The sequence below is a fragment of the Equus asinus genome, chromosome 16 (assembly GCF_041296235.1).
Source record: "Equus asinus isolate D_3611 breed Donkey chromosome 16, EquAss-T2T_v2, whole genome shotgun sequence".
Taxonomy (NCBI): Eukaryota; Metazoa; Chordata; class Mammalia; order Perissodactyla; family Equidae; genus Equus; species Equus asinus.
In genome coordinates, this window is record NC_091805.1 from 3,046,421 (window position 1) to 3,072,133 (window position 25,713).

The 25,713-nt window shown below is 52.3% G+C and overlaps 1 protein-coding gene across 2 annotated transcripts in view; it reads left to right on the forward strand.

Moving 5' to 3' along the window:
- The first annotated feature begins 3,256 nt into the window (after window positions 1–3,256).
- The window catches only part of ROR1 (receptor tyrosine kinase like orphan receptor 1), a 356,983-nt gene continuing 334,526 nt past the window's right edge, over window positions 3,257–25,713 (forward strand). Inside the window, exon 1 of one of the 2 annotated variants that reach the window (XM_070486465.1) lies at window positions 3,257–3,708. In XM_070486465.1, coding sequence (XP_070342566.1) covers window positions 3,618–3,708 — 91 coding nt within the window. In that variant the 5' untranslated portion in view covers window positions 3,257–3,617. The remainder of the gene's footprint in view (window positions 3,709–25,713) is intronic. The other variant, XM_044749031.2, reaches the window with a different exon arrangement.

Genomic DNA, 25,713 nt, shown 5'->3' on the forward strand with positions numbered 1-25,713 from the left:
TGTGAAGCTCATGGAACAAAATATATGAGATCAAGACTGTGCTAGAAATCCAGGCTGTATGATTACCAAATTTATGTCCCTCTCTCACCCCATAAAGTAGAGGTTTGGAGAAAAAAGAAGAAGAATAAACAATTTATTGAATAGGTACCATGCCAAGCACTGTCTCGAGACCTTTATAGTCAAGGTATAATAAAATGTATTATTTTATACTTAAGATGTCGTTATATGATCGGGTCTATTATTATATCTTTTTTTTCCCAGATGAGAATATTGTATCATAGAGAAGTAAAATAACTTGTTCAGGTCATCTAGGCAGATCTGTCTAATGCTGGAGCCCATGTTCTTAATCACTAATAATAATAGCTAATAAATATTGGCTGCTTACTGTGTGATGGGCACTGTGTTAAACCCTTTAGAAGTATGAACCAATTTAGTCTTCAGAACAAAGGTGGATGGTATGTATTACCATCAGGCCTCTTTAGAGATGAGGAACCCGAAGTACAGGACTCAAGGCGTCAGAGCCATTAAAAGCAAAGCCAGGATTGGAATCCACGTAATCTGGCTCCTGAGTCCTCTCTTGTAACCATCATGCCACTTGCTTTCTCCAAGAAGAATAACTAATGGCTGTAGTTGTTGCCTAAATGAAGTGAATGCCCCAACCTTAGAGTTTGAGCCAGGACCCTGGAAGAGAGTGGCTCCTCTTGGATTCTTGAATCCGTTTGCATCAACTTCTGGCTTGGGTAAGGGAGAGGGCAGAGCCACAGGAGGCCTGCAAGGGGAATGTTTCCCTGCCTGTAGCTTTCTGCACATCTGTGTGAGTACAATGCAGAGAGAGCTATGACTTAGGCCGGAGTCCTATCTTTTCGCCTTAATTTTGTGACTTTGGGCAAGTTTCTTAACCTCATTTCACTTTAGTCACTTCAGCTGTAAATAGCAGAGACAAGACTGACCTCATAGGAATGCTGATGGTCTAAGCAAGCTCACGTTTGTAAATAATAATAATATAGTAATACCGACATTTAATAAGGGCCTGCTCTGGGCCAGATCCTCATAGAAGCACTTTATATGCGTTAACTCATTGAATATTCACGAGACTATGGGAGAGGTACTCATTCTCATCACCACTTTACAAACAAGACTGAAACACGGAGGGACAAGGATACTTGTCCACAGTCACTTGGCAGAGACCAGAAAAACTGGAGTGTGAGCCAGGCAGTCTGGTCCCCAGCCTGTGCTCCTAAACACTGGCATTTACTGAACTTGCATAAATACTTCCTTTATCTTTTGTTTTTTAAACAGGAAGAGCCTTTTTTGACCTGTCCTTTGGGAGCTAGTACGTTACAGCTCGATGTCAAGGGACGTGGGGTGACTGATGGAGGGCCTTCCCGGGACGGACTGGTTGGAGCGGGCTCCAGTTTTGGCTCTGGCGGCTGTGTGACCTTGGGCTGGGAAGTTTCACCTCCCCAGTCCCATGTTTCTCCCCTATAAATGTTGAGGGGGTGTACTAGTTAATCCCCAAGGCCCTGTCCAGCCGTCACATTCCTCACGTCCATGAGCCAGTGATTAAGTTCCTGAAAGGTTTAGGTCCTGATAAAAGGGCCATTAAGTTCTGTATCGGCCGTCTGTTACCTGAGACACCTGGGCCTGGCCACTCCGGGGTGTGGGCTGGGGGAGGGTGTGAGCAGGGAAGGCTCCTTGTCTGGCCATTGTGCGCCGTCCTGCGGAAGACAGAAGACTCTTCAGCAATATGGTGTCACTGGGTCCCCTCTGACTGCTGGCCATGGTATGCTGAGGCTGACCATCAAAGACAGTTTCCCAACAAGAGGACCTTGTGCAGTAAGTTCCTGGGGCGAGTGACTGGAGATGATTGACACAGGACCGGCTGGGTCTCAGGCAGAGAACCTTGGAGGGCAGACCTATGCGGGTGCCGAACTGGTTGACCCAAGGCCTCTACGTCTATCATTCCTTGACCTCAGGTCAGAGTGACAGAAAGGGGAAAGCTACTGTGGCAGCTGGGGACACTCCTGCCTTGAAGTCTTGGAGAAGGATAAGCGACTGTTTGTCCCGCACTGGTTAGTCATTCACCTGCCTGAGGCAGAGGTCTGTGAGTCTGTGACCTGCCACATGGGGTCCTTGCTCTCAGTGAGGTGACTGCTCGTGATAAGATCCTACAGCTGGGCTCTTAGAGGCTACTGCTGCCCAGTGATGCCCCCTGCCACCGACTGAGTGCTCGTCTATGCCAGGCTCTGCCCAAGAGCCTCGAGCCCCAACATGGTAGAGATGGGGCCTTGGCCGCCCATTGTCTGTGTGACCACGGCAAGCCCCTTACTCTCTTTTTGCATTTCAATTTCTAAAACTTTAACATGGGGATAATCTCTGCAAAAGCGTAAAGGGGTATACGAATTTGTGATGGCTTTTTTTAAAGTGTCAAGGGAAGATTTATGAGCAGACCGCACAAAGCACTATGCAAACAGGAGGCATTCACTAAGGGATTATCGATAAACTGTGGGCTTCTGACTGGGGTCCCTGCGGCTCGTGCATCCTCAGAGCCTAAAGCAGGGCCTGGAACACTGCAGGCCCTCACCACTTCATGTGATCAAGGGCCCACTTTCTCCAGAGGCACAGTGGAAGCGTAGTGACTACTCACGGGTCACAGACCCCATAATGCTCAACCAGAAGAAAGGGATAAAAACGGACTGTCTGTAGGAGACGTTAGACCCCCTTGGCCCATGGCAGAGCAGCTGGACAAAAAAATATGCAGAGACAGAAGACCTAAATAACACCATCCGTATAAGGAAGATCAGATTCAGCTAGCCATCTATCTCCACCTTCTGAAGACAGAGAAACACCTTCTTGCAAGAGACCACAGGCCGTGAACAAAAACTGACCACAGAGATCCTCAATCGGTCTCCCGAAGGAAGCAGCGCAGATGACATTGATTTCAATGCAACGAAACTAGAATTTAACGACAAAACGGGGAAACATAAGCGACTTGGGTCAAAGAGGGAATCAAAGGGGAAACTGTATGATATCCATAAATGTTCCATTCCCCGGGGTCACACGGCTAAGAGTGGCAGCGCTCAGACTGCTGGAATCTCGCCTCCTCACTAAGCCACTCAGCCACCACCCGTCTGGAGCCTGGGTGTCCCTGGGTCCCGGGTCGGCCGCGGGCGGGAGCCGTGGGGGAGGGGAGGGGAGGGTGCGGGCGGCGCGGCGCCGGGAGCGGAGGCGGCAGCAGAGGGCGCTGGGTCGCCGGCCTGGGCCCGGCTGCCATTGGTCGGGGTGGGCGCGGGGCCGCGGAGTTGGGGAAAGTGACAAGTTGGGGAGGCTGAGCGCAGGGGCGCGAGCGCCGAGGGAGGAGCGCCGCAGGCCGCCGAGGGAGCCGGACGGCGGCCCGGCCAGGCGCGCTCTTCCTGCCCGGAGCCCGAGCCGCGAGCCCGCCCTCCGCCAGCGCCGCTGCGACAGCCCGGGCCGGCCGGCGAGGCGAGGCGGAGGGCAGAGGGACAAAGGGCTTCGCAGACGCCCCCGCCGTCCTGCGGGGAGCGCGGCCGGGCCGAGCCCGTGGATGTGCTGCGCGCGGCCCGGGAGCCGCCGCCGCCGCCGCCGCGAGAGGAGGGATGCTGCGGCCGGGCCGCCTCGGGGCGCGCCCGCCGCTCCCGGTGCTGCTGCTGCCGCTGCTGCTGGCGGCGCGCGGGGCCGCTGCCCAAGGTAAGAGCCGCCGCGCCTGCTGTCCCCCGGCGCGGGGCCGCGCTCGGGGCGGACGCGACCCGGGGCGCTGGGGAGGCGGCGGGGGCCCTGGAGCCGGCCGCGCGCGGGGGCGCCCCGACCCCTCGCTCGGCGCCCCGCGGCGGTTGTCAGCGCTGGCAGGAAGCCCGGGGGGCTGGGGGTCGTGGGGCGCCGCGGGCACTTTCGTGCGCTTGGTCCGCCATCCCTCGGGGACCCCCAGCGCGCCCCGCGGGGTCCGGCGAGTCTGCCCCGCCCCGGGGAGCCGCCGTCCCGGGGAGCGCGGTCCGCGGGGAGCTGTATTTGCCGCGGTGCCTGGGGGAGCCCGGGCTGTCCGCGCCGACCCGGACAAAAGCCTTGCCTCCGGGGCCCGGCCGCCTCGCCTCCCCTCCGCCCCGGCTCCCGGCCCTCGGACCGTCGCGATGGAGGCCACAGCGTGTGCGCGGCCGCCGCCACTTTGCAAACTGTGCTGTCAGGGGCGGCCTGCTGCTGCGGAGAGCTCGGAGTGTGCACGTGTGTGCGTGTGTGTGTGTGTTACAAACAAGGGGGAAAAGCCACTAATGCATACTTGATTTTGGTAATCTCCAAAGACAATCGCGACAGTTAGAGAAAGGCTCCGCCGAAAGCCCGGGCGTCTTGGCTCGCGGCGGGGAGCCTGGTCCTGCGGCGTCCGAGCCGGCACACAATGAGAGGGAAGCCCCGCTGCGCCCCCCGGGACAGCCGCGTCATTCTTCCAGGGTTGGAGGGGGAGAGTTGGTTACAGTCCCCGGGGTCTCGGGCCTCACTTTTAACATGCATCCCTTCAGGGGGTGCTGGAGCCCCCGGATTCCTCCCTCCCCCACTCCGGCGGGCGCGGGCCCTGCGGATAAGTAGGGCTCTGCTCTTTTATCATGCATCTTTCATTTTTAAGTTAGCGCTGTGCTTAGGAGAAGAAAAGGCTCGGAGCTGTTTAGGAGCCGAGGGGTAAAGATCTATTCGCTACACAGGCTGATTACAGGATTAGCTTTTACTAAAATCTGGCTCATAATTTTCACGATGGAGGACGCACTTTGGAAGGAAGGTGTGTGTGAACTTTGATTTCCTAGAGTTGATTTTGGGCAAGTGGGAGCCACGTTTTCTGAGGATGGCTCTGAAGCTGATCCTCTCGCACGGTGGTGCCAGCCTGGAGGCTGCTGGGTAAACACAGCTCCTAATTGTAATTAAGATGTGCGTCAGCAGGGAGTGCACCTTCCTGATGAGAAATCCTAATGAAATGTAAACAGCCCGGTCACAGAGTGTTTGCTTCGTGATGCCAAACATCTGGCCCCCTGCCAGGACATCTGGGTGGAAAGTAAAAAAGGGGCCGTGCTGCCCACACATTGTAAAGCCCCTTCTGACGCCAGGGTGCCCAGCAAATTCAGGTGGAGATGCCCCAGGGTTGACTGTAGCCAAGGTCGGCTCCCGGCCTGGGGCCTCCATTAATCCGGTTATATCCTCTGTGGGCTCTTACTTCTATCTACCCTTTCAACAATGGTCCCTTTTCGATGGTGGGGGATGGAGGGCCAGGGGTGCACCTTTCTTTGGTTATCTGCCTTAAAATGCTTGTCCCAGCGGCGAGTCTGCTGAGTGTAAAGACAGTTTTGTTATCAGCAGTCACCTAAATTCTGTCTGGTTTAACTGTCTACAGGCTTTTAAAAATATTTTTAAAAAAGAGTATTGCCTATTCCAAACTCTTTAATAATGAGCTCGAATCTGTTATTATCGTCTTATTTGTCATCTCAGAAATCCCTTTCTGTTTCTGTGAATGTTTGATCTTTTCACTGGGGACAAGGCTTCTGGTGGAACTCAGATTTGCTTTCTTGTCTGATCCAAGATTCTTAAGGTAACGCATTCAGCCCCTGGCTCAGGAAATCAGCTTATGGGGAGATGTGTTTCATTTATTTATTTTTAAAAAAGTGCTCAGCATTTCTCCCATCACTTTTGTATTTTGTTAGCCAGGAGGAGCACACCTTTAAACATATCTTTTCTGGTCTCTTCATCATTCATCTCCCCATCCACCTCTTACCTCCCCAGAGCTAAACCTCTCTAAGAAGCTGAAGCCGTTGTAACTGTGCCCAGAGCTCAGGGCCGTTGGAACCCACCGGGCCTTTCTCAGAATCCCGTCTATGCGGTGGTTTGGTGGCGGTCAGAGGTAGTGGCCTGCTACTGTGTTTGCTGTTATTTCGTGAACCTTCCAAGGCCAGTGTAATGGGTGTGTGTCCTGTCGACTTTTAGATTAGGAGCCTCTTGAGGGCAATAAGACTGTCAGCTTTCCCTCTGAAAACACTGAGGGCCAAGTCAGCCGGCCCCAACTTGACTGGAGACAGCCAAAAATCCTTGAGGGGAGCGGCGGGGGGGGGGACCACACAGAGGCCCAGTGGCCCAAGGGTGTGGTCACACTGCTTCTGGCGGTGTGTTGGAAATATTTCATTTCCAGTGTTGCTTCAGCATATCTGGGGGGCCGTTTTGCTCCTCTGGTGCCTGCGATTATCTTTCTGATATTTGGTTAGGAATCATTTTAAAAACTTAATGTTGGCTGTCTTTTGCCCCTCCATCTCCCGCGTGGTGAGCATAGGCCTCAAATTAGACTTGAAAGTTTCTAAATGGTGTGTCACTTGCATCCATTAGTATCCAATTTGGCTGTGGTTTGATGGTGACCACACAGCACATTTCAAATATTTTTGAAAATTTTACACAGCATCCTATAGAGAACGGAATGCTTTCTAGACTGTGTGTATATATTAACGTAAATGCACGTCTGCATATAAACGGCATAGTACATAGATGTATAGTAAGCGGTCCATAGATTTTTGTTGAATGAATGGAGAATAACTTTTTTGGTCATGTGTAAAATTGTGGTGTTATTTGCTTTTCTTAGTGAAAATGCAACGTGGCCTATTTTCATGGACTTTCCCTTTTCTCGCCCCATCTTCCAGTTTGAAGGGAGTGTAGTAGAGCTCAGCGGTTGTGAGCACAGGCGCCGGAGTTTGACAGACATGGGTTCGAACCTTTCCTCTGCCACACACTGGGCGTGTCCATTAGTTTCTCTGAGCCTCGCCCGAGCGTCGTGGGATTTAAGGGGAAGCCTGGGTGCCGAGTGCTGGAGAAGAGCACCCAGCCCAGAGGGTCTGAACTTGGGGTACCCGAAATTGAGGATATGCGAACCCCCCGAAATAATATACAAAATTTCATGTGCATTTTTGTGGTTCTATGTTTCTAGCTATAATCTAATTTTCCAAGAAAACTGCAACCCCCAAAAGATAGGCACCATTGATTTGGACTGTTGGCTGCCTGGGGCGATGGGCTGCTTTCCTGGGTAGGTTGTGGGGGTTGAGGGTCGGTGGCGGGTCCTGGGCCGTAGCCCAGATCTGCAGAGTCCTTGCAGCTCTACTTCACCTCCCTTTCCAGTTCCTCTTGCGCCAGGCCGGCTGTTCTTGGGCCTGGAGAAGCTGAAGAATGGTGCCAAGTCCTTTGACCTCAGCTAAGAATGTATTTCCCTGAAACCAAGCATTCTGAGATGCCTCTGTCTGTACGATTTATTTAACAAACACTTGCGTAATCCTTACAGTGGGCCAGTTGCCATTCTAAGCATTTTGCAAGTATTGACTCACTGAATCCTCACAACAACCCTATGAGGGAGACGGCCTAATTAGCTTATTTTAATTTAGGCACAGAGAGGTTAAGTTACTTCCTCAAGGTCACACAGCTAGGAAATGATATGCCTGGGTTTACAAACTCTAGGAGATCATGCTCTTAGCTGAACCGCTGCCCTAGACAGCCTCTCCTAGTTTAAGTCTTAAGATTTACACTCTCTTTATGGATGAGCCAAAGGTGCCGTAGTCCCAGGATTTCCAAGAGCGGCAGAGGGACGTTTTCTGAGCCATATCTAGAGGTTCTAAGAGATGACTGGAGACAGTCCATTTCAATTTTCCTTCCTGCCCTGGAGTTCCCTGAGCTGGTCTTGCTGTAACGGACAGAGAGCCTGGCCATGGCCTCCACGGTCTGCCCCTGTGATCGGAGGAGTTACATTGTTGTAATGAACTGCAACTTTGATGCGGTTTGGGGGGTGTCTCTGGCGGGTCCTCCCCAGCAGTGAGGAGATGGACTTTGACGCAGTGCCCCTGCCTTTGCATCTCCGCGTCCTGCTCGGGTGCTCGCTGAGTGGGCTGATTTCTCAGAGCGCTCCCTAGCGGGAGGGCTGGCTGACCAGCTCCAAGAGCCCGAGTGGACCAGGCCTTGGCAGATCCAGCCCCAGCTGGGAAACACTCAAGTCTCTGAGGCCTCTTTCTCAAACCGAAGGGCCTCAGCCTGGCCTTGCCTGGCCTCCGAGGTGTCACAGGACAGCCTGTGCTGTGGACACCCGGAGAGAAAGGAATAGTCTTCTAGGAGTCTGAGACAGTTTTCTGGAGTCCAGGAGGAGGGGATGGTGGGGAGTGGGGCTTGCGGGGTGGGGGTGGGGGGGTGGGGGGGGGCGGAACTCTTCGAAATCCTTAACTAAATGCAGCTGCTTGTTACACGGAGCCTGACTTGCATGCCAGGAATATCTAAAAAGCTAACGAATACAAAATAAAAATAAACAGCAGTAAAAAGGCCCTCTCTTTGTTGCAGTCGGCCCGGTTGGGTTTTGGGGTTTGTTTAGGAACGGGATAATTGCGGCATCCACTTTGTTTTGGTAAGGCAGTGAAACGTGGATGGCTGTTATGTCCCGGGATGCTACCACCACCTAAACTCCTTCCTTCTCTCCTCCCCCCTGAGCGCCCGGCACGGACGGCCACGGGGCCTGAGCCTCCAGCTGTGGCCCTAAGTGAATTACATGGGAGGAAGGCAGATAATTGAATGGGCTAATCTTGGCAGGGCCTGCGGACTTCACACCCCATCTCTCACTAATAGAAAGGCAGCAGAAGGCTGCAAGATCCTCAGATGAAAAGCTTGTATAACAAGGCTCCGCGTAACAGTAACTGTCTGTCCATAAATAAGGTTCTGTGGGGTTTTGATCCAAAAGCTGTTGTTAGAGACTGATAAGCTGAGCCTCATGATGTTTGGCCTTCTTACATTTCCTTTTTTCCCCCCTCTCTGTAGAACCGTAGTTTTTTTTTTTTTAAGAGGGAGAAGGGACCTAAAAGATCAACCAGTCCAAAGTGTTTATTTTCTCAAGTGTTTCTGTACAGAAAGGACCTCCTTTGACAGCCATGCGGAGAGGCAGTGCGGAGTCGCGGATGGGGTGGACTGGAAGGTGGACCAGGGTCTGAATTGGGCTTTGCTGCCTACTGGCTGTGTGACCTTGGGCAAAGTTCTTTGACTTCCTGAGCCTCAGTTTCCTTCTCTGTGGAAGGGGGATGACAGTAATAGCTGCCATACAGGACTTCTGTGAGAATTAAAGGAGATGATGGGCATAAGGCACCCAACCCAGCGCCCTGGACCCAGTAGTTGCGCATGGTAGCTACTGGCATTATCGGGGGGTTGCAGGAGAAATTGGAAAATTAGGCTCCAAAACAATGATCATTGTGCTGTGAGACAAACCAAGACTGAGAGAGCAGCCACCGTTAGAGTATTTTAAGACTCTTGAGTGTTGGGGAGCACATAGACTCTAGACCTGAGCGGAACCCAGGCCAGGGCTGGGGACCTGACGGGAGGAGATGACACCGTGCAGTTTTGCAAAGCCCTAAAACAAAGGCTTTTTTCAGAGCAGCGAGCTCTTGGGGGAAGAACCACCCGTCCTTGGGGCTTGGTGTAATTCCAGAATCCTGCAATGGGGAATGTTACATTTCAGGGACCTCTGCTTGTAATCTGACCGTTTTTAACTTCAACATCCAAATAATCTTGCGGAGCACAACTTGAAAGAGCAGGATAATGGCCGGAGGAAAGAATCCTGAGGTACTCTGTTAGCCATTTAAGATTTTGGAGTACAGAGCAAAAAAAACCCTTCACGTTATCCAAAGAGAGAAGAGTAATGAAGTGCGTGGGAAGGGGCGGGGGATACCAAGAACTTCTAAAGACCAAGGCAGGGTGTGTGTTTTTATTTTTATCTTTCAACAGGAAAGCTTGTCAGTCAATGCATTTCAACTAACATTTATTATATATTTACTATGTGCAAGATACAGTGTTAGTGCGCAGGAGTCAAACATTATCCTTGCCCTCCAGGAGAGGCGGAGGAGGGAAGTTCTTACTTTTTAAAGAACCTACTATGTGCCAGGCATAGTCTTTAGAGAGATTAGGTTTCTATGTCCCAGCAGCCATTTGAAGTTGGACTTCAAGCCCTCTTTACAGATAATGAGATCGAGGCTCAGGGAGGTAAGTGTCTGGGCCAACCTCACATAACTGTTAGGTGGGGGTTTGGCGTTTGAATCTACACATTACAGCCTAGGTATTTGGACTCTCGAGTGTGCGCTGTTTCTGCCATCCCTGAAGTGTAACTGGGGGGATGGGACGCACAGACATGTACCTCCACCTGCCAGCGAGCTCCCCACCAAGTGACGTAGAGGAAAGGGATGTGAAAACGTGCTCTGGGACACGGGGCAGAGGCGTGCATTGTCTCCCGGGGAGCTGGGGGCCCGGGGAGAAGGTGAGTGTCCTTCCCAGGCCTGTTGTGAGGGTGCCCTGAGAGGACGCGTGGAGAAGCCTCAGCCTGAGCCCGGCTGGCGAGGGCTCTGCCGTCGTTGGCTGCCAGAGGGCCCGCTCGGGATTTATCTGCCTCAAAAGCCGGTGTGCTCGGTAACTGAGCTCCTTCTCCAGGGGCATGTGGGTTTTGGAAGAGAAGGTGGCTGCGCAGTCCCCAGAGGGAGGAGGAGATGCCGTAACACTTTCTTGCGTATCTTCCTTGTCTGCCCCAGTCCCCTCTTTTGGACTCAGCTCTGCTTTGGGTGGGGAGGGACTTGGCCCCTGTGTGAATTTGGGGAGAATCACGATGCCTGATCACAAACTACGACACTCCCAGGGCTCTGACCGGGTCTACCATGTTCCCCCTTCGTTCCCTGATCATGCCTTTTCCATGAACTTACTGTGAGCCAAATATTTTGCTAGTCATTGGTGATAAAAAGGTGAACATGGCTAGACCCTTGCCTTGGAGGGGTTTTCAAATGGCAGATCTATGATGGAGATTGCTGGCTGGTCACCACATCTGTTTCCTTCCCTTCCTGGGCACGTGGCTGGACTGCATTTCCCAGCTCCCTTGCAGTTCAGAGAGGCCATGTGACCAAATATGAGCCAGTGGAATGACCTTGGAAGCAATGAGTGTCATTCTTAGGCTTGTCCCATAAAACTTCCCTGGCAGGATTGCTGTGATCCTGGTAACCCTAGATGTCCTGTGTCGGGGACACCACCTGGTGAAATCAGCCATCCGTTAACCGCTGCACAGTGGAAGCTGCCCACCCGTCCACACTTGTGTAGATTTAATGTGAGCAAGACATAAACTTCTATTGTAGTGAAGCTGAGATTTCAGGGTTTATCAGTTACAGCTGCCAGTGTTACCTTGACTAACATTATTTATATAACTAATATTATATATATATATATATGTATATATGGTTGTAAACCATAGTGCACCATGAGATCAATTTTGTGGGTCAGGACCAGCATTTTCAGATAGACTGTAGTAGGAAATATCGGCGTGCATTCGTTAACCAGATGAATATTGTTTTAGGAAACTTCAGCTTCAGTTCTGTGTATGCTGGTTTGGGTTCTTATTGGGCTCTCATGATCAAGAGTTTGAAAGTTCCTGGTCTAGTGGAGGCAGACAGGCCAACAGCTCCGTGCAATGGAGTGTGGTTTTTATGACAAGAGTGGTTAAGTCCCAGGGCTGTAGAGACTCAGGTACGGAAGTCCCTAGGAAGCAGAGGTGGCAAGAAGTGTTCATTTTTCCAGTCAGTTGGTAGTGGCGGACTGGGGTGCAGTGTTAGGCAGGATTCTGAGGTTTCTTTCTCCCAGAGGCTCCAGGAGAGAATGCTGCGGTCTGATCGCAACATCTGCCCTGGGCTTGGGGAGGAGGAGGAGAGGCTCAGACCTAGTTTAATCTGACCACTTCACATGCAGCCTGAGCTCCTTCCAGTGCGTTGAACCCCTTCCCAAATTATTCATGGCACACGTACAGTGTCTCTAGCACCCTGCTAAGCACTGTGGGGAATCCAGAAGAACTATGAGGAGCCCTTGGAGAGTATACCTGTGAGGGGCAATAAACTAGGCAGTTGTGAAATAATTATCCAGCAGTGAGCGCAGAGCTGGCAATGTAGGTGCAGAGCACCAAGGAGGGAGCGGTCTTTCTGGAGGAAGTGGGATCCGATGCGAGCCTTGAAGGATAGGGAGGACGGAGATGGGAGAGGAGGAGAGGATCTGGTCTCAGCGATGAAGAAGGAAGAGGTGTCTGTTGAGGGTTTTGCTGTGAAGGGGTGAGGGAGGGGCGGAGGAAGCGAGGTTTTCCTGGAAGCATGAAGACTTATCTTTCTCTCCAAAAGAGTGCCCCTGGGAGTCACAGAGGCCGTGCATTTCGGGGCTGCTTGTCAGAGGTATGTTGTGCCTCCCTCCCTCTGCTGTAGCCGTTTCGCTTTGCAGGGCAGGCCCCTGAATCCCAGTGCATCCTTACCTGCTTGATGGAAATCATAGCAGTATAGTCATGGTTAACTCAACAAGCATCCCGTGTGCCAAGAATCATTCGAAGCCCTTTAAGTATTTTAACTCACGTGGTCTTCAGGGCCACCCCAGGAGGTAGGCACTAATTCTTATCCCCATTTTCCAGATAAGGAAACTGAGGTGCAGAGAAGGCAGGTAACCTGCTCAGGAGCACAGAGCAAGTTAAGTGGGAGAACCAGGATGGGAAGCTGGTTGTCCTGAGTCCAGGGCTTTGTCCTTGATCATTATGCAGTACTGCATCTCAGTTTTTTTTTTTTTTACCTCTGTCTGATGATTCAAATTCTCTGTAAGATCCCAGCCAAATAGCTGAGTCAAAATAATTATAATTAAATCCTCCATTTGTACAGGGCTTTGCAGCTTACAAAATTATTTCATGTATAACATTACCGTTAATTTTCCAAATAATCCAATGAAACAGGATTTCTTTCTTTCTCTTTCTCTCCCTTTTAAAACTAGGCTGCGAGGCTGGCAGCTCTCCCGAGGTCCCTGGCGCTGGGGGAGCCTGTCTGAGACCCAGCCTCCGTGACTTCAGGCTCCTGGCGCTCTCTGCTCCAAAACACTACCTGTGTTTGGAATTCCTGACTCTGAGATACTGAAACGTGTCTCTTTTCACCAGCCAGCGAATTTGTCTGATGCTCCTCAAATTAGCTATTGTTTCCAGAAATCGTTGTGAGGCATTTGTGGAGGAGCCTGGTGCTAGGATTCCTGTAACCTGAGAAAGTTCACTTGCAAATAGACTGAGAGAAGGTTCTTGAAAACAAGGAGTTTCCTAAGTGGTTGGCGAGGCAGCGGGTGGAGGAGCCTCGAGTAGAAGGACTTTGGCCTCAGAAGGTCTCCGGGTGAATCTGGGCTCCCGCCTTCATGCTGGTCAGCAGACCACGTGACCTCTCTGAGACTCGCTTTCCTGGCCTGTGAAAGGGGAGCATCGTGGCCCTGCCCTGGTCGGGTGAGAGGGCCGTGGGTGCTACATGGAGGGTAGCAAGGGCATGTCCTCCTTGGGGCATGTCCCAGGAGGTGATGGGGCAACATTTCTAAACCTCAGCGCCTTTACTTTATAATATAATCATCTCGGGGGCAGACACGGGAACTTTTAGGTTACGATTCTATTACTATTTCTCCAGGACGGGCTTTCTGATGCTCCGCAAAGGTTAAACATCCCAGGGTGAAAACAGATCCTGCAGCCTGGAATCTGTCTAGACCTTGAAAGGCTGCCCTCCGCTCTGCCTGGGAAACTGAGGCCCTTTCCTGGCGGGTTCAGGCATCACAGCCCAGCACTAACTCCACTTTTCTCCATGAGCGAGATTATATCCTCACCTCTCGGGTTTCACGCCGCCTCCAGGAGGTCACATTGTTGACGTGAGAGGGCGGGTTGTTCTCCCTTGCCCCACCTGAACTCTCAGTGGTGAGAGAGAGCCCTTCCTGTGGACTCTGGAAGAAAGCGGGGCTTCGCTCCGTGGTGGCTGTTTGCCTCCTTCTCTCTTCAGAGAATTGCTGTGTGTTGTGTAGGAACTTCCCGATACTGTGATTAGCCGTGTAGACTGCTGACACCTCACACGGTTGGCGATGATGTTCTTGGTCTGCTGGTGAGTGGCCGTCTTTTTCTCTGGGCTGCTCACGGTGCTCTGCGCCCTGCAGCCCTGGCCCTGGGCTGAGGAAGCAAGTGCTTCGCCCGTGTGGATAATCTTCAGAGTCAGGACCTGCTCTGGGCCCCCGGTAGGGGGACCCCTGATAAAGAGGGGGCTCCTCTTCCGCACCGAGCAAGGGAGGAGCTGAGCGGAGCATGCCCAGCTTGTCCTACCCAAGTTGTCAGTAAGTCACTGTAGAGTGCTGTGCCCCAAGCCCCTGGGAGAAGTAGTGAGGAAGGGGGCAGAGAGGCCAGCACTTAACACGGTTGGGTTCCCTCCCCAGGGCTGGGTGTAGGGAGTAAAGCCTTCTCCCTCACACTGGCTGCAACTGGATTACTTTTTGAGGAGTAATTGCCGAATTCCATGGCTGTGTTGGGGTTAAAACTGTATGTATAGGTGAGATGGTTTTGTAAATAAGCCTCCCACATCTTTGCCTCAGGACTCGGGTTTGGAGAATTTCTTAGCTAATCCAGGACGTGGGCGACAGCGTCTCCCCCAGACCCCCAGAGTCCAGTCAACAGAGAGTCGCCCGCTCTGCTCCCTTCTGGTGTCAGGACGAAGGAAAGAAGGGACTGACCTTGTTATGGGGAGACTGCCGATCATACCCCCTGCCCCCCAGCCTCCCTCTGATGGAGGAGCCCCTGTGGAGAGAGGGTGGGGAAGCTGGGAGAGGCCCTCGGCTGTGTCCCTGCCCTGGAAAGAGGCGGGCTGTAGGAGAGGATGACTCCCACGCCAGAGCAGCCATTGCTGAGCACGGCTCCATCTCTTCAGCATCTCTCCGAGGCTTTCTGCTCTGGCCCCGTAGACTCAGCTATGCGCAAGGTTATCGTGTCCTCACCATGCCCACATCTTACCTCACTAATCCTCACAACAAAATGACGTGCTATTATTGTTTTTTTAACCTAAAAGGAAGCAGTTTTAAAACTTCTTCTCATGATGAAAGATATGTCCATTAAAAACGAAATCAGAAATGTAATATGAAAATAAAAATCACCCACAGTCCTACCATCTACTACCACTCAGAGATAATTCTTTTTTTTTTTTTTTAGTGAGGAAGATTGGCCCTGAGCTAATGTCTGTTGCCACTCTTCCTCTTTTTGCTTGAGGAAGATTGGCCCTGAGCTAACATCTGTTGCCAATCCTCCTGTTTTTGCTGAGGAAGATTGTTCCTGAGCTAACATCTGTGCCAATCTTCCTCTATTTTATACATGGGACACCGCCACAGCATGGCTTGACAAGCAGAGTGTAGGTCCGTGCCTGGGATCCAAACCTATAGTATCTGGTCTGCCAAAGTGGACTGCGTGAACTTAAGCACTACCGGGCCAGCCTCAGAGATAACTTCTGATAGTGTTTTCAGATAGATTTATAAAAGGAGGTCACACTTTTACTCTCCAGAGGAAACTGAGGCTCAGAGATGTCCTGTAGCTTCCCCAGCATCCTGTCACCAGCTGCTTTCCCCTCTGCCCACTTCGTTATGGGCAGGGCCTGGATCTGACCATTTGGTCCAGCACATTTTACTCAGCAGGAAATCACCAGATGCATGGGATGAATGCTACATTCGGTGTAATGAAGGGCTGGGAGGAAGGTGCATACAGTGAGTTTTGTGGATCAAGAAGAGAGAGGTGAGCATCGTCGGAATGCCTGGGAGAGTCTTTGGAAGGACATGGAGCCGAGTGAGGAGCTCGTGTGGACTTGTTTCCTTCCATTGTGTGGTCCCCTGCGTGGCCAGAGCCAGCGATAGGGCCAGCTGAGTGCTTCCCGCCATCAGGGCTGGGCTCAGCCCCAGACTTAATCATTACATTTGAGCTTTTCTGAAAATGCAGGTCAAAGTGAAAACGTGTCTGTGTGGCCGTGGCAGAGGGGCAGAGGAAGAGGCGCATGGTAGCCGGAAGGAAATTCACAGGTGTTGGGCAACGGGAAGTTAGGACCTGAAGAAACACAGTGGGGGCGTGAGGGCACAGTCAACAATATTGTCCAGGCCCCACTGCCGGGACCTTGGGCGGCCTCCAGTCTGTCTGCTCCCCTCATCTGGCGCCTTTGTACTTGCTGGCTTTTCCATGTCTCCTCCCAGCCCATCAGCTTCCCATCCTTCTGCTCTGGCTTGGATGTCCCTTCCCTGTCTGGCCGGACTAGATCAGGTTCCCACCTACCTGCTTTCATAGGCCCCTGTATTTCTAAATATTCTTTCTTATAATCTGTAATTAAATATTTATTTGTGCAGTTATTATTTTTGTGATATCTTCTCCATCACTGGACTGGGTGCTCCTTACATCGGGGTCGGAGCGGGGTCACAGCTAGGAGGGGTCCTGCTGCCAGGGGAGTCCACTCTGCCTACCTGTACCAAGCTTCGTTCTCACTTCCTAGAGCCTGGGGGGACTCCAGTCTGCTTTGCTGTTACCGTCCAGCAATTTAAAAATGCATTTTTGAAGCTGACAATCTTAAGGCAATCTCTTTTAAAAGATGAGGAATCCGACCCGTCAGAGCCCGTCTGGACTCAGGTCCCCTGCCGTGGCTCTGTCTGCAGGGGAGCAGTGGGCAGCCCGAGAGCCAGGCCATCTTCCCAAGATGGAAAATCCGTGACGACTCTGGGTTCTGCTGCTGTAAATTAGGGTCACTCTGCCCTCGATTGGCAACAAATTAAAATTCTCCCTTACAGTCCCCTTTCTCTTCTTTCGCGTTTGCTGTGTTTGAGAGAAGCTGTGGGAAGTCCTGGCACCCTGCCGCAGGGGAGGGCTGTGGGAGCCTGCAGGCAGGTTTGCGCGGTGGGGCCGGCTGAGAACAGGGTGCTGAGGGGTTCTTCCCTGCCCTGAGCATCCTTCTGCTCCCCCTCTCCCCGCTTCCTACCTTCAGGCGTCTGAGAGGGTTCTTTACTAGGGCCGTATCCCCTGCTGACCTCTCCGGCTCTCCTCTTTCTCTCAGGAAGCAGAGGGGAAAACGCTGTTTTGAACTTGCAAGCAACGTGGATGCCGGTATGGCTGGAGAGGCCTGTGTGTCTTTGCCCTTCCTGCAACCCCTCTTCTTAAGTCCCTGGAGCATCTGCTTCGGGCGGCCACCTCTCCTTCTCGCAGGAGAGAGAGGGAGCTTGACAAAGCTTTGGTTGGGCTTCTGGGGGCTGGGGCGGCAGCGGGCAGGGGGAAAGGCCGGATGGTTTCTCTCTTGCCCACCTGTGTCATTCAGTGGGGTGGTGGGTCGGCCTGCGCAAGGCCCACCCAGTGGGTGGCCGGCCCAGGTGGGGAGAGCCCTAGAAGGGCTGGCCATGCGGAGAGGGCGCGGCCGAGGAGGGATCTGGCCGATGGGCAGAGGGGGAATCCGGAAGGGCGTCTTGGGCCGCGTCCCTGGAAAACATGCTTCGGGGAGGCCCTGGAGCCGTGACCCATCGGGCGCTTTTTATCCCATTGGTAATAGTGGATGGGTTTATTTCCACAAATGAGTCCACAGAAACCTGCTGTCTGTGATGTTTGGTGCTCCACTGAGTGATAACCGTGTCCCAGGCCCTGTCTGTGGGCCTGCCCCCCGAGCCTTGGCTGTCTCCAGCCTCTGCTCCTCCGGGACCCGCTCTGCTCACGAGCCGTGCTTCAGTTTCCCATCTCTGCGTGGGGCTGATGCCGCCCTCCCTGCAGGCCGTGGAGGATGGGAGGAGACAGGAGGTAAGAGGCCTCGGTCCGCTCAGTCCCCTTTGAGGTGCTGCCTGCTTCTGGAGAGTGGGTCAGGGGGCGTCCTCGAGTCGCTTGCAGATTTTCCTGTGGCCGGGGCTGTGCCAGACGCTGGGGGTGAAGTGGGGAGCACAGCAGAGACCCTGCTCACAAGGAGGCCCCAGTAAAGAAGCAGGTCTCCCTGGGGGGACGGGATGCGCTCAGGAAGATGAAGCAGAGGGACAGAGCTGGCGCGGCGGGCGGGGGCGGGTTTGTGGGGAGGCGACTGTGCAAGTACAGGGGGAGGGGGCCGGCAGGGAGGCGCCCAGGAGGGGCATGGGGCGGCGGGCACAGAGGCCTTGAGGTGGAGGGATGTTCTCTGTTCGCAGTCACAGCAAGGCGTCTGCTCCACTAGGAGCATTTACGGAGTGCTCACTGTGTGCTGGGCCACAGGCAGGCTTTGCTCGCTCCTCTCAACAACCCCACAGGTGCGTCCTGTTGTCACACCCACTTCACAGATGAGGAGACCGAGGCACCCTCAGCACCACGCCCAGTGTGCACGTACCTGGGGAAGAGGACCATTCTCATTTACACGGGGTGTCTGAGGCAGCCCTGCACAAAGGAGAGAATGCCCCTGAGAGAAGCAGAGCTGGGCTGGGCCTGGCCAGCCACTCGTCTGCTGTGTAATCTTGGGCAAGATGCTTAACTCTCTGGGCCTCAGTTTCCTGATTTGTAAAATGGCCTAAAAAGTCTCAGAGGATTGTTCTGTACATGAGGTGAGAAATGCAGGTGAGAGGGTGTTGCCAAAGGCACGGCACCTTGAAAATGTTACTTTGTTATTACTGTCATCACTGTTACTGCCAGGCCAGGACTCCTTCCTAGCTGCTTGGAAAGAGAGAGAGTGAGACAGAGAGAGAGAGAGAAATGGAAGTTTGCAGTTTATGTGATTTCCTCTGCTCTTTCCCTGAAATTTTATTTCCTGCTAATGTCTCTGAGGGTGAATTAACTACAGTGCCAGGTTGAATCGGCAAGCATTTTTCTGAAAGATTAAAGAACTATGAGGTGAAGTTGGTGGTGAGGCAACTCACCTTTCTAGAGAAATCGCTGAGATCTGGGAGCCCCCCGTCCCCTCTCCTCCGTATTCTGGGTGCCTGTAACCCCCGGACCCAGAGTTGTGTGGCAGCTTCCTCTGATCTTACATTGTGCGGAATAACTTAAGTTAGTGGCCCTAAATAATTGTACTCTTTTACATTATTCTTTGCATTTGCTCTGGAGTCTTGTGGGCTGAATGGCTAAGTCCCAGGGGATTTGGGGATGTGGGTATTATTATTTGGGGCTATAGAATGGGAAAACTGAGGTGAAGGGACTTATTCCAAACTGCATGACTGATGGTGGCCTGGGCGCCTGTTCTCATTGCTGGGGAGGAAGCCTTTGCTCCCACCGCTGTGGTCAGCCGAAGGAGCACCTGTCGTGTGCCAGGCCAGGCGAGGTGCTGGGCATACACGGGTGCCTGCTCTCGGGAGTGCCCCTGGGAGATGCTCAGGGTCTGTTCTTTACTTGGAATGCTTGCTGCTGCCTTCCCTGTGGCACCTCCAGAAAACTCGGAGGTGGCGGGCGCTCCCCTGTTGCTGGCTGATGACTGGCAGGTGTGCGCCTGTCTGGCTGGCACAGCAAGGGGCTGGGATCAGACCCGAGTCACGCAGTCTGCGTTCTGTTTCCGCAGTGCGGTGGCTTCCTGCGATCGGCTCCGTCCTGGCTGTGATGCGCCTCCCTGGGGGTGGGGTGATAGCCTCCCGGGGCCCCCAGGGGAAGACTCCTGTCTCCGTTGTGCGCATGAGGATTAGGCAGGGCTGCTGCTGATGCTGTTGGGCAAGGGCGCCGGCTGATGCCTGGGAACAGGGAGCACGGGGTGAGCCTCCTGTTTGTCCCCAGAGAAGACCTTCCTTGGTCCGTCACTGCTTCTTATGGCCAAAGGGGCCCTGAGAAAGTGACATTGGACTGAAGTCAGCTTACTGGTTCCCAGAGTCGGCGAAGCCCACTCACCCACCTGTGACCCCGGGCAGACCTCAAAGGCCCAGGTTCCTGTCTGTAGAACTTGGGGTGCTAACCATGTGGACCTCACTTCCTCCTGGTGAGGGTGAGCCAAGACAGTGCTCCTGGATCACTGGCACCTACCGAGTGCACACCATGCACGAAGATCTCCATTTTACAGGCGAGACCCTGAGGCCCGTGCTGGCGTCTGTCGGCACTACCCGCCAGAGCCCCGGTGCTGCATCTGGAGGAGAGCTTGGACCCCCGCCTCCCGTGCTGTGTCCCGAATGAACGGGTGGTGGCCCCTGTGCCCTGCTGCCTGGCCTGGGAACAGAGAACGGGGAGGGGCTGGGCTTGCCCAGCCACAGATGTCAGAGGCTCCATGGAGGGTCTCCTTCCAGCTAGACTGCTCAGTGGATCCCGCATCGCTTGAAGGTCGCGCTTAATTCTCTCATCCATCAGAGGAGGTGGTTGGAGTGCCGCTTCCAGACCTAAATTATTTAAGAGGCCGCCTGGAGGAAGGGAGAGTGGCAGGGAGAAGTGGAGGGGATGTGTCAGTATCACATAGAGAAACTGCCAGCATCTGGTAAATCCTGACTGTGTGTCAGGGACTGTGCCAGCTGCTGCCAGGGGTGCGCCGGGACTGGAGCATTGTTCCTGTTTCCTGGGGGCTCCCGGGACTGGTGGGGGGCCAGGGAGATGGAAAGAGACAAATGAGCAGAGGAATTAGAATTCGTTTTGACGTGAGCCTTAGGAGAAGTGTGAACGGTGAGTCGTGGCCGCAGACGAGGCTGTCCTTTCGGGTCACGGGGCCGCCTGTGTGTGCAGAACCATCTGCACACATGGGATGAGCCAGGTGTGCAGGGAAGGGGAGGCAGGGCGGTGCGTGCTGGGAGCTGGGGGCTGAAAGTGCAGGTTCAGGAGGGTTGAGGGGGCGGGCTGGCAGCCAGGGTGCCTCAGTTGGAAACCATCACAGGCCCCACTGAGAGCGCTCTCCTGCCTCTGGAGCTGTGCTGGCGTTTCCTCTTGTAAGGGGAAGAACTAAGTGTTACTTGGTGTCCTTAGTGTGGCAAGATCCAGACCTAAGTATTTGCACTAAACTTGTTAGTTTGAACAAAGCGATAGAATAGAATAGGAAAGCGAGACAGCTGACATGCTGCCAATTTTTTCTCCTTTGAGGTTTTGTTTTCTGACCTCTTAAAGAAAATTCTGTTGAAAACCTGGCAAACTTGTGACTCGAGGTGGTGGGTGTAACACCTGGTAAGGGACGTACTGTGGACCTACTACGCGCTTGGGCCTGAGCTAAGTAATTTCATGGAACAAGCTTTCTCAAACCCTTAGAGTAAGTTGAAAGCCGCGGAAGCCCATGGGCGCGGTTTCTGGGTGGCGGGAGGCCGAGGGTGGCTTTGAAGCCATCCGTTGGAGCACTCAGGCTGCTAAGTGCCACTCTTCAAACACTTCACGGGCCTTAAGCGGTCTAGTGCAAAGGATATTCAGAGACGTAAAATCTCCTGCTGATACTGCAACAAAAACCCCTTATCTCCTCCCTAAAAATTGATTTAGAATGATAGCTTGTTTTGAACTTTCTCCCAATAAATTAATTTTTAATTGAGAAAAATACCCTATTGGGAAAACTTGGACATAATGCAGGTACAGAAAGTTTTGGAGATGTGGGGCGGCCGATCAGAAGGGAGCCTTTAAAGAAATGGAAAAGGAGGAGAAGACAGAAAGGCATTACTCGAATCAGCATACTCCCCGTTCTCCTCAATCAGACACGTCGTATTTTGAGTATCTTTTCTTTGCAGGACTCTGCAGGAAACTGAGGGAGAGACTCTGATTTCGACCCTGTCCTCTAGGGGTTCTGTGTGCGTGCATTTATTTATATGTGTATGTGCATTGTCTTTGATGGAAAGGAAAATGAGATTTTTTTTCAGAGATTTTTTTTTCAGGAGAAAGGATGACATCAGGGCTTAGCAGAAAGAGCAAACTTGAATCGTTCCCCAGCCCTGCTTCTAGCTGTGTGACCCCAGGGAAGACATTTGCCTTCTCTGATCCTTGAGTTCACTTCTGCAAAGCAATGGGGCAGGCCCAGCTCTGGGGACCAGCAGCACCATCATCGCCTGGGAGCTTGTTGGAAAGGCAGCCTAAGGCTCCTCTCCAGAGCTGTTGGATCAGAATCTGCATTTCAGCAAGATCCCCAGGGGACTTCTATGCAAATTAAAGTCAAATAAGTGTTGCTTTAAAGAACAATTGCTGCTCTAATATTCTAGTATTTTGTGTTTTTTCCTAATATGTAATAAAATCTGTTTATGAAGAATTTATCCAAGACTGGGCCAAGCATTCTTACCTTTCAAACATTTGTGCTCTGCAAGAAAAGAGATTTAAAGGCAGAAGCAGGCACAGATAGGTATCCATTCCGAATGTTCCGCATGTTAGATACACATATTTCTCCTTTTTGCCTTGAGTTGCAGGTCTGGACAGTGTGATGCAGGCAGCTGTGAGGGAGGGAGGAGGAGTTGGGGAGTCGGGTGGTTGAAGGTGGAGATGGTGATGACCCGGGACCCTCTGAGCTGGTAGGTGGCACAGAGCAGTGGCCGTCAGCCCAGGTCCTCAGCGTGGTCACAGGGTTCTGAGGATCGAGCGTCGTCAGTGATTGCAAAATACTGTTTCAGGTTTTTCAAGTGCATATGAATGTTGCTTTGATGAACTGAATGAAAGTTCATAGTGACTTTTCCTTATTCTGTATTCTTAATTGGTACTCAATGTTAAATCTGTTAGATGGGAGGCGGAATCTATATCATTTTTTGCATTAAAAAGAGTCTTCTTGCTTGAAACCATTGGGACCCATTGGAATAGGGGATAATGATAACAATATTGACGGTAACAACTAATAAATATTGAGAACTTTCTAGAAACCAGGCACTGTGCCTTCGAAGGCAGGGCCTTGGGTATCTGCTAGTCAATTATGGGTAAGGAAACTGAGGCTCAGAGTGGTGAAGTGACTCGCTCCAACTCACACTGTGAGAGAGTGATTGGATCCGGGACTAGAACCTGGGTGTCCTGGCTGCCGGCCAGTCTCATACCCGCTGTCCCAGACTCTGCGGCTCGTCTGCCTGGTGCTTGGGGCGGCCGTGCGGGACGTCGACTGGGAGGCAGGGGGGCGTCCCTGGCTCCTGCTGTGGGAGCCACAGACGGTCCATCTAGAGGACCACCTGAGCATCGGGCCGCTCACTGTGCGGACAGGTGAGCACACCTGGCCAGCAAGGGAGAGGGACTTGTCCACGGGCCAACAGTTACCTGGTTGGTTTGCCTGCTTGGTTGTCCTCTGCCTGAAATCCGGCTCTTTATAGGGCTACTTTGTCACGAGAGAAGTGGGTGAGTGGAGGCAGGCCTTCTACGAAAGCGAACGAGCGTGATTTCCAGTCCTGCATCTCAGGGAGATTTACATATCTTTAAAAAGGACTTAGCATGGCCATGGTAATTATAAACACTCACATCATTATCACAATAATAATTTTTTGTTATTTTTTAATCAAACTTTTCATATTAAATTTAGGAACAGTTTCCTTTTTTTTTTATAAAGTGGGACTGATGGCAGCCTTGACCTTTCCTGTGTTCTCTGTCCTAAAGATGACCTTTGAGAGGGCAGACCACCAAGTTCCTTTTCACTGAATACAGCACCACAGAATCATCGGAAACCACGTGATGGAAAGGGAGCAAGTGAGTGCTGGCCGTTGGGGCACTTCATCCACATCACGAACTCACTGACTCTCGTTGAGCTGAGAGGGTGTCTCCTAGGTCTCCTGATCCTCAGAAACAAGAACAGAGGAGTCATTCTCCAAGAAGCAGTCAGGCACCTTCTGTGCCGTGCACAATTGTTACCAATCTAAGGAAGTAGGAGCTAGGTTAGAGTCAGGGCCAGCTTCATGGGTGTGCAACCTGTGCAACTGAACAGGGCTCCCACCCTTAGGCTCTGTGGTGGGTTTAATGCCCTGCTATTGCTGTCCTGAAAATTTTAACGCAGTATTATTTTGAACGAGGGGACCTGTATTTTTATTTTGCACTGGGCCCTGCAAATTATATAGCTAGTCTTGCTTAGAATAATCCAGAATCAGGACCAAGAGCTCCTGAGGAGCAAGTCAGGGGGTGGGGGTCTGCCTTTTGTGGAGGAGGAGGAGGAGGACGAGGAGAAGGAGGAGCCCACAGGCCTGACCCTTTGTGATGGCTTCCCGTGTGTGTCTGGACTCCCAGCCAGCATGCGGTCAGCTGCCATAGACAGGAAGAACAGGGTGGATCCCTCACTGTTCAGTCACTTCCCCTTGTGACTGTAGACGAGTCAGTGACCTCTCTGCCACCCTGGCCCCCATCACACAGAGGGCCCTGCACATAGTAGGTCCTTAACACATGGTGGTGGTCAACTTCATTGCCACCCTGCCGGGCGCCGTCACTGAAGAACTCTGAAGACGTAGATGAGGCTCTTCGTGTGGGATGTGCTAGACACTCCGCCTCGTTCAGTGTCGTCCCCAAGCGTCGTGTCTGGGCTGTCCAAGGGCCTTGCACGGATTTCCCTGTCAGTAATCTCTCCCTTCTAGTAATCCAGCCAGCTGGACGAACGTTCCCACGTCAGCCACGTGACCTGAGGTGCACTTACGTAATGTTCTGCGTCTCAGCTGCCTCGTCTCCAGAAAGGATGCTCCTGCACCTGGAAGGGCTGTCAGGGAAATTCCAGATAATATAGGTAGAGTCCTGGGGGTAATAGTGCCTGTCACGCAATAGGGGGTCAACAAAGAGTAGAGTTTCTTGTTATTAAATTATAGCGTTAGATATATGTGATATGTGCATGATATACAAACAGCTTTCATGTGTTTTCCCCTCAAAAAGATCTTCGGTGGCTCCCCATTGCCCGTGGCCGTGGAGAGTCAAGGGTCTCATGATCCAGCCGGTCTGCGCTGCCTAACTCCTCCCACTGGTGTTCAAGGGACTCCTGGCAGGCTGGCTGTGGTGGTTTTTCCTCTTTCTGTGTCTTGTTCCCCAAGGGCAGTGGGAACTCCCTGCAGTGGAATTCGGTGTTGTCCTTCCTGTGACCGGGAGAGTGGCTGGCATACGGGGTCCGTGTGGTTGTCCATGGCTGACCACAATGTATTTCAGGAATATAGTGCAACTTTGCTTGTTTTCCACCCGTCGGTACCTCTTAGCTCCTTCAACTTGGGAATGGATTATGATTTTGCATTTGAATCAGGAGGAGGAAGAAAACACTCATCGCTCCTCTCCCATTTAAACACCCACTGTTACTCTCCATGGGGGTTGTTTGTTTACATGTCTGTCTCCCCTTCTGGACTGTGAGCTCTGGGTGGGGAGCAATGGCGTTTAATTCTCCTTCGTATCTTCAGTGCCCGGCATGTAGAGCCTGGCACAAATAAAAGAGGTGTTCGTGAAATATTTGTCAAATCAATGAATATTGGAAAGCTCGAATTTTTATGGCAGACAAAGGAGACAGTGGGAGCTGCCTTTTTACTGGGAAAACATTGTTTATTAGATCTGTATGGGTCATTTAGAAAATATGCAGTTGGATATCTTTTATGGTCAAAGAAGAAAATCAGTATAAAATGCTTAATTAAAAGCAGAAGCTAACATTTCCCCCTTGTAATGAATGCAGGATCATGAATATTTTCCTTTCCCCAGCCCAGGAGATGGGCAGACAGCCAGGCTCAAAGACAGGGATGCTGTGCAGACAGAGAAGAAGGTTTGACATTAGGGCACTGGGTCCTGGGGTTACCCTGGGTCCATTTTGCCTCAGTGCTTCTCCTCATGGATATTGAAAATGCCGAAAGGGTTAACTCCTTTAAGATATTCCAATGACATTGTCAACTCCTTTAAGACGTTTCACTCGGCTACCTATGAAATTACTCCTTGTGAACTTATTATAACGGCGTATTTTCAGGAGCGGATTCTGAATTTGGGGTTAAAAACCTCAGAGGTGTGGGTCTTTTCCTTGTTCTTATTGATGCTCCTGGATCTGGCCCTTGATCAGTGGGATACCTGCAGCTCTTATCCACAGCATC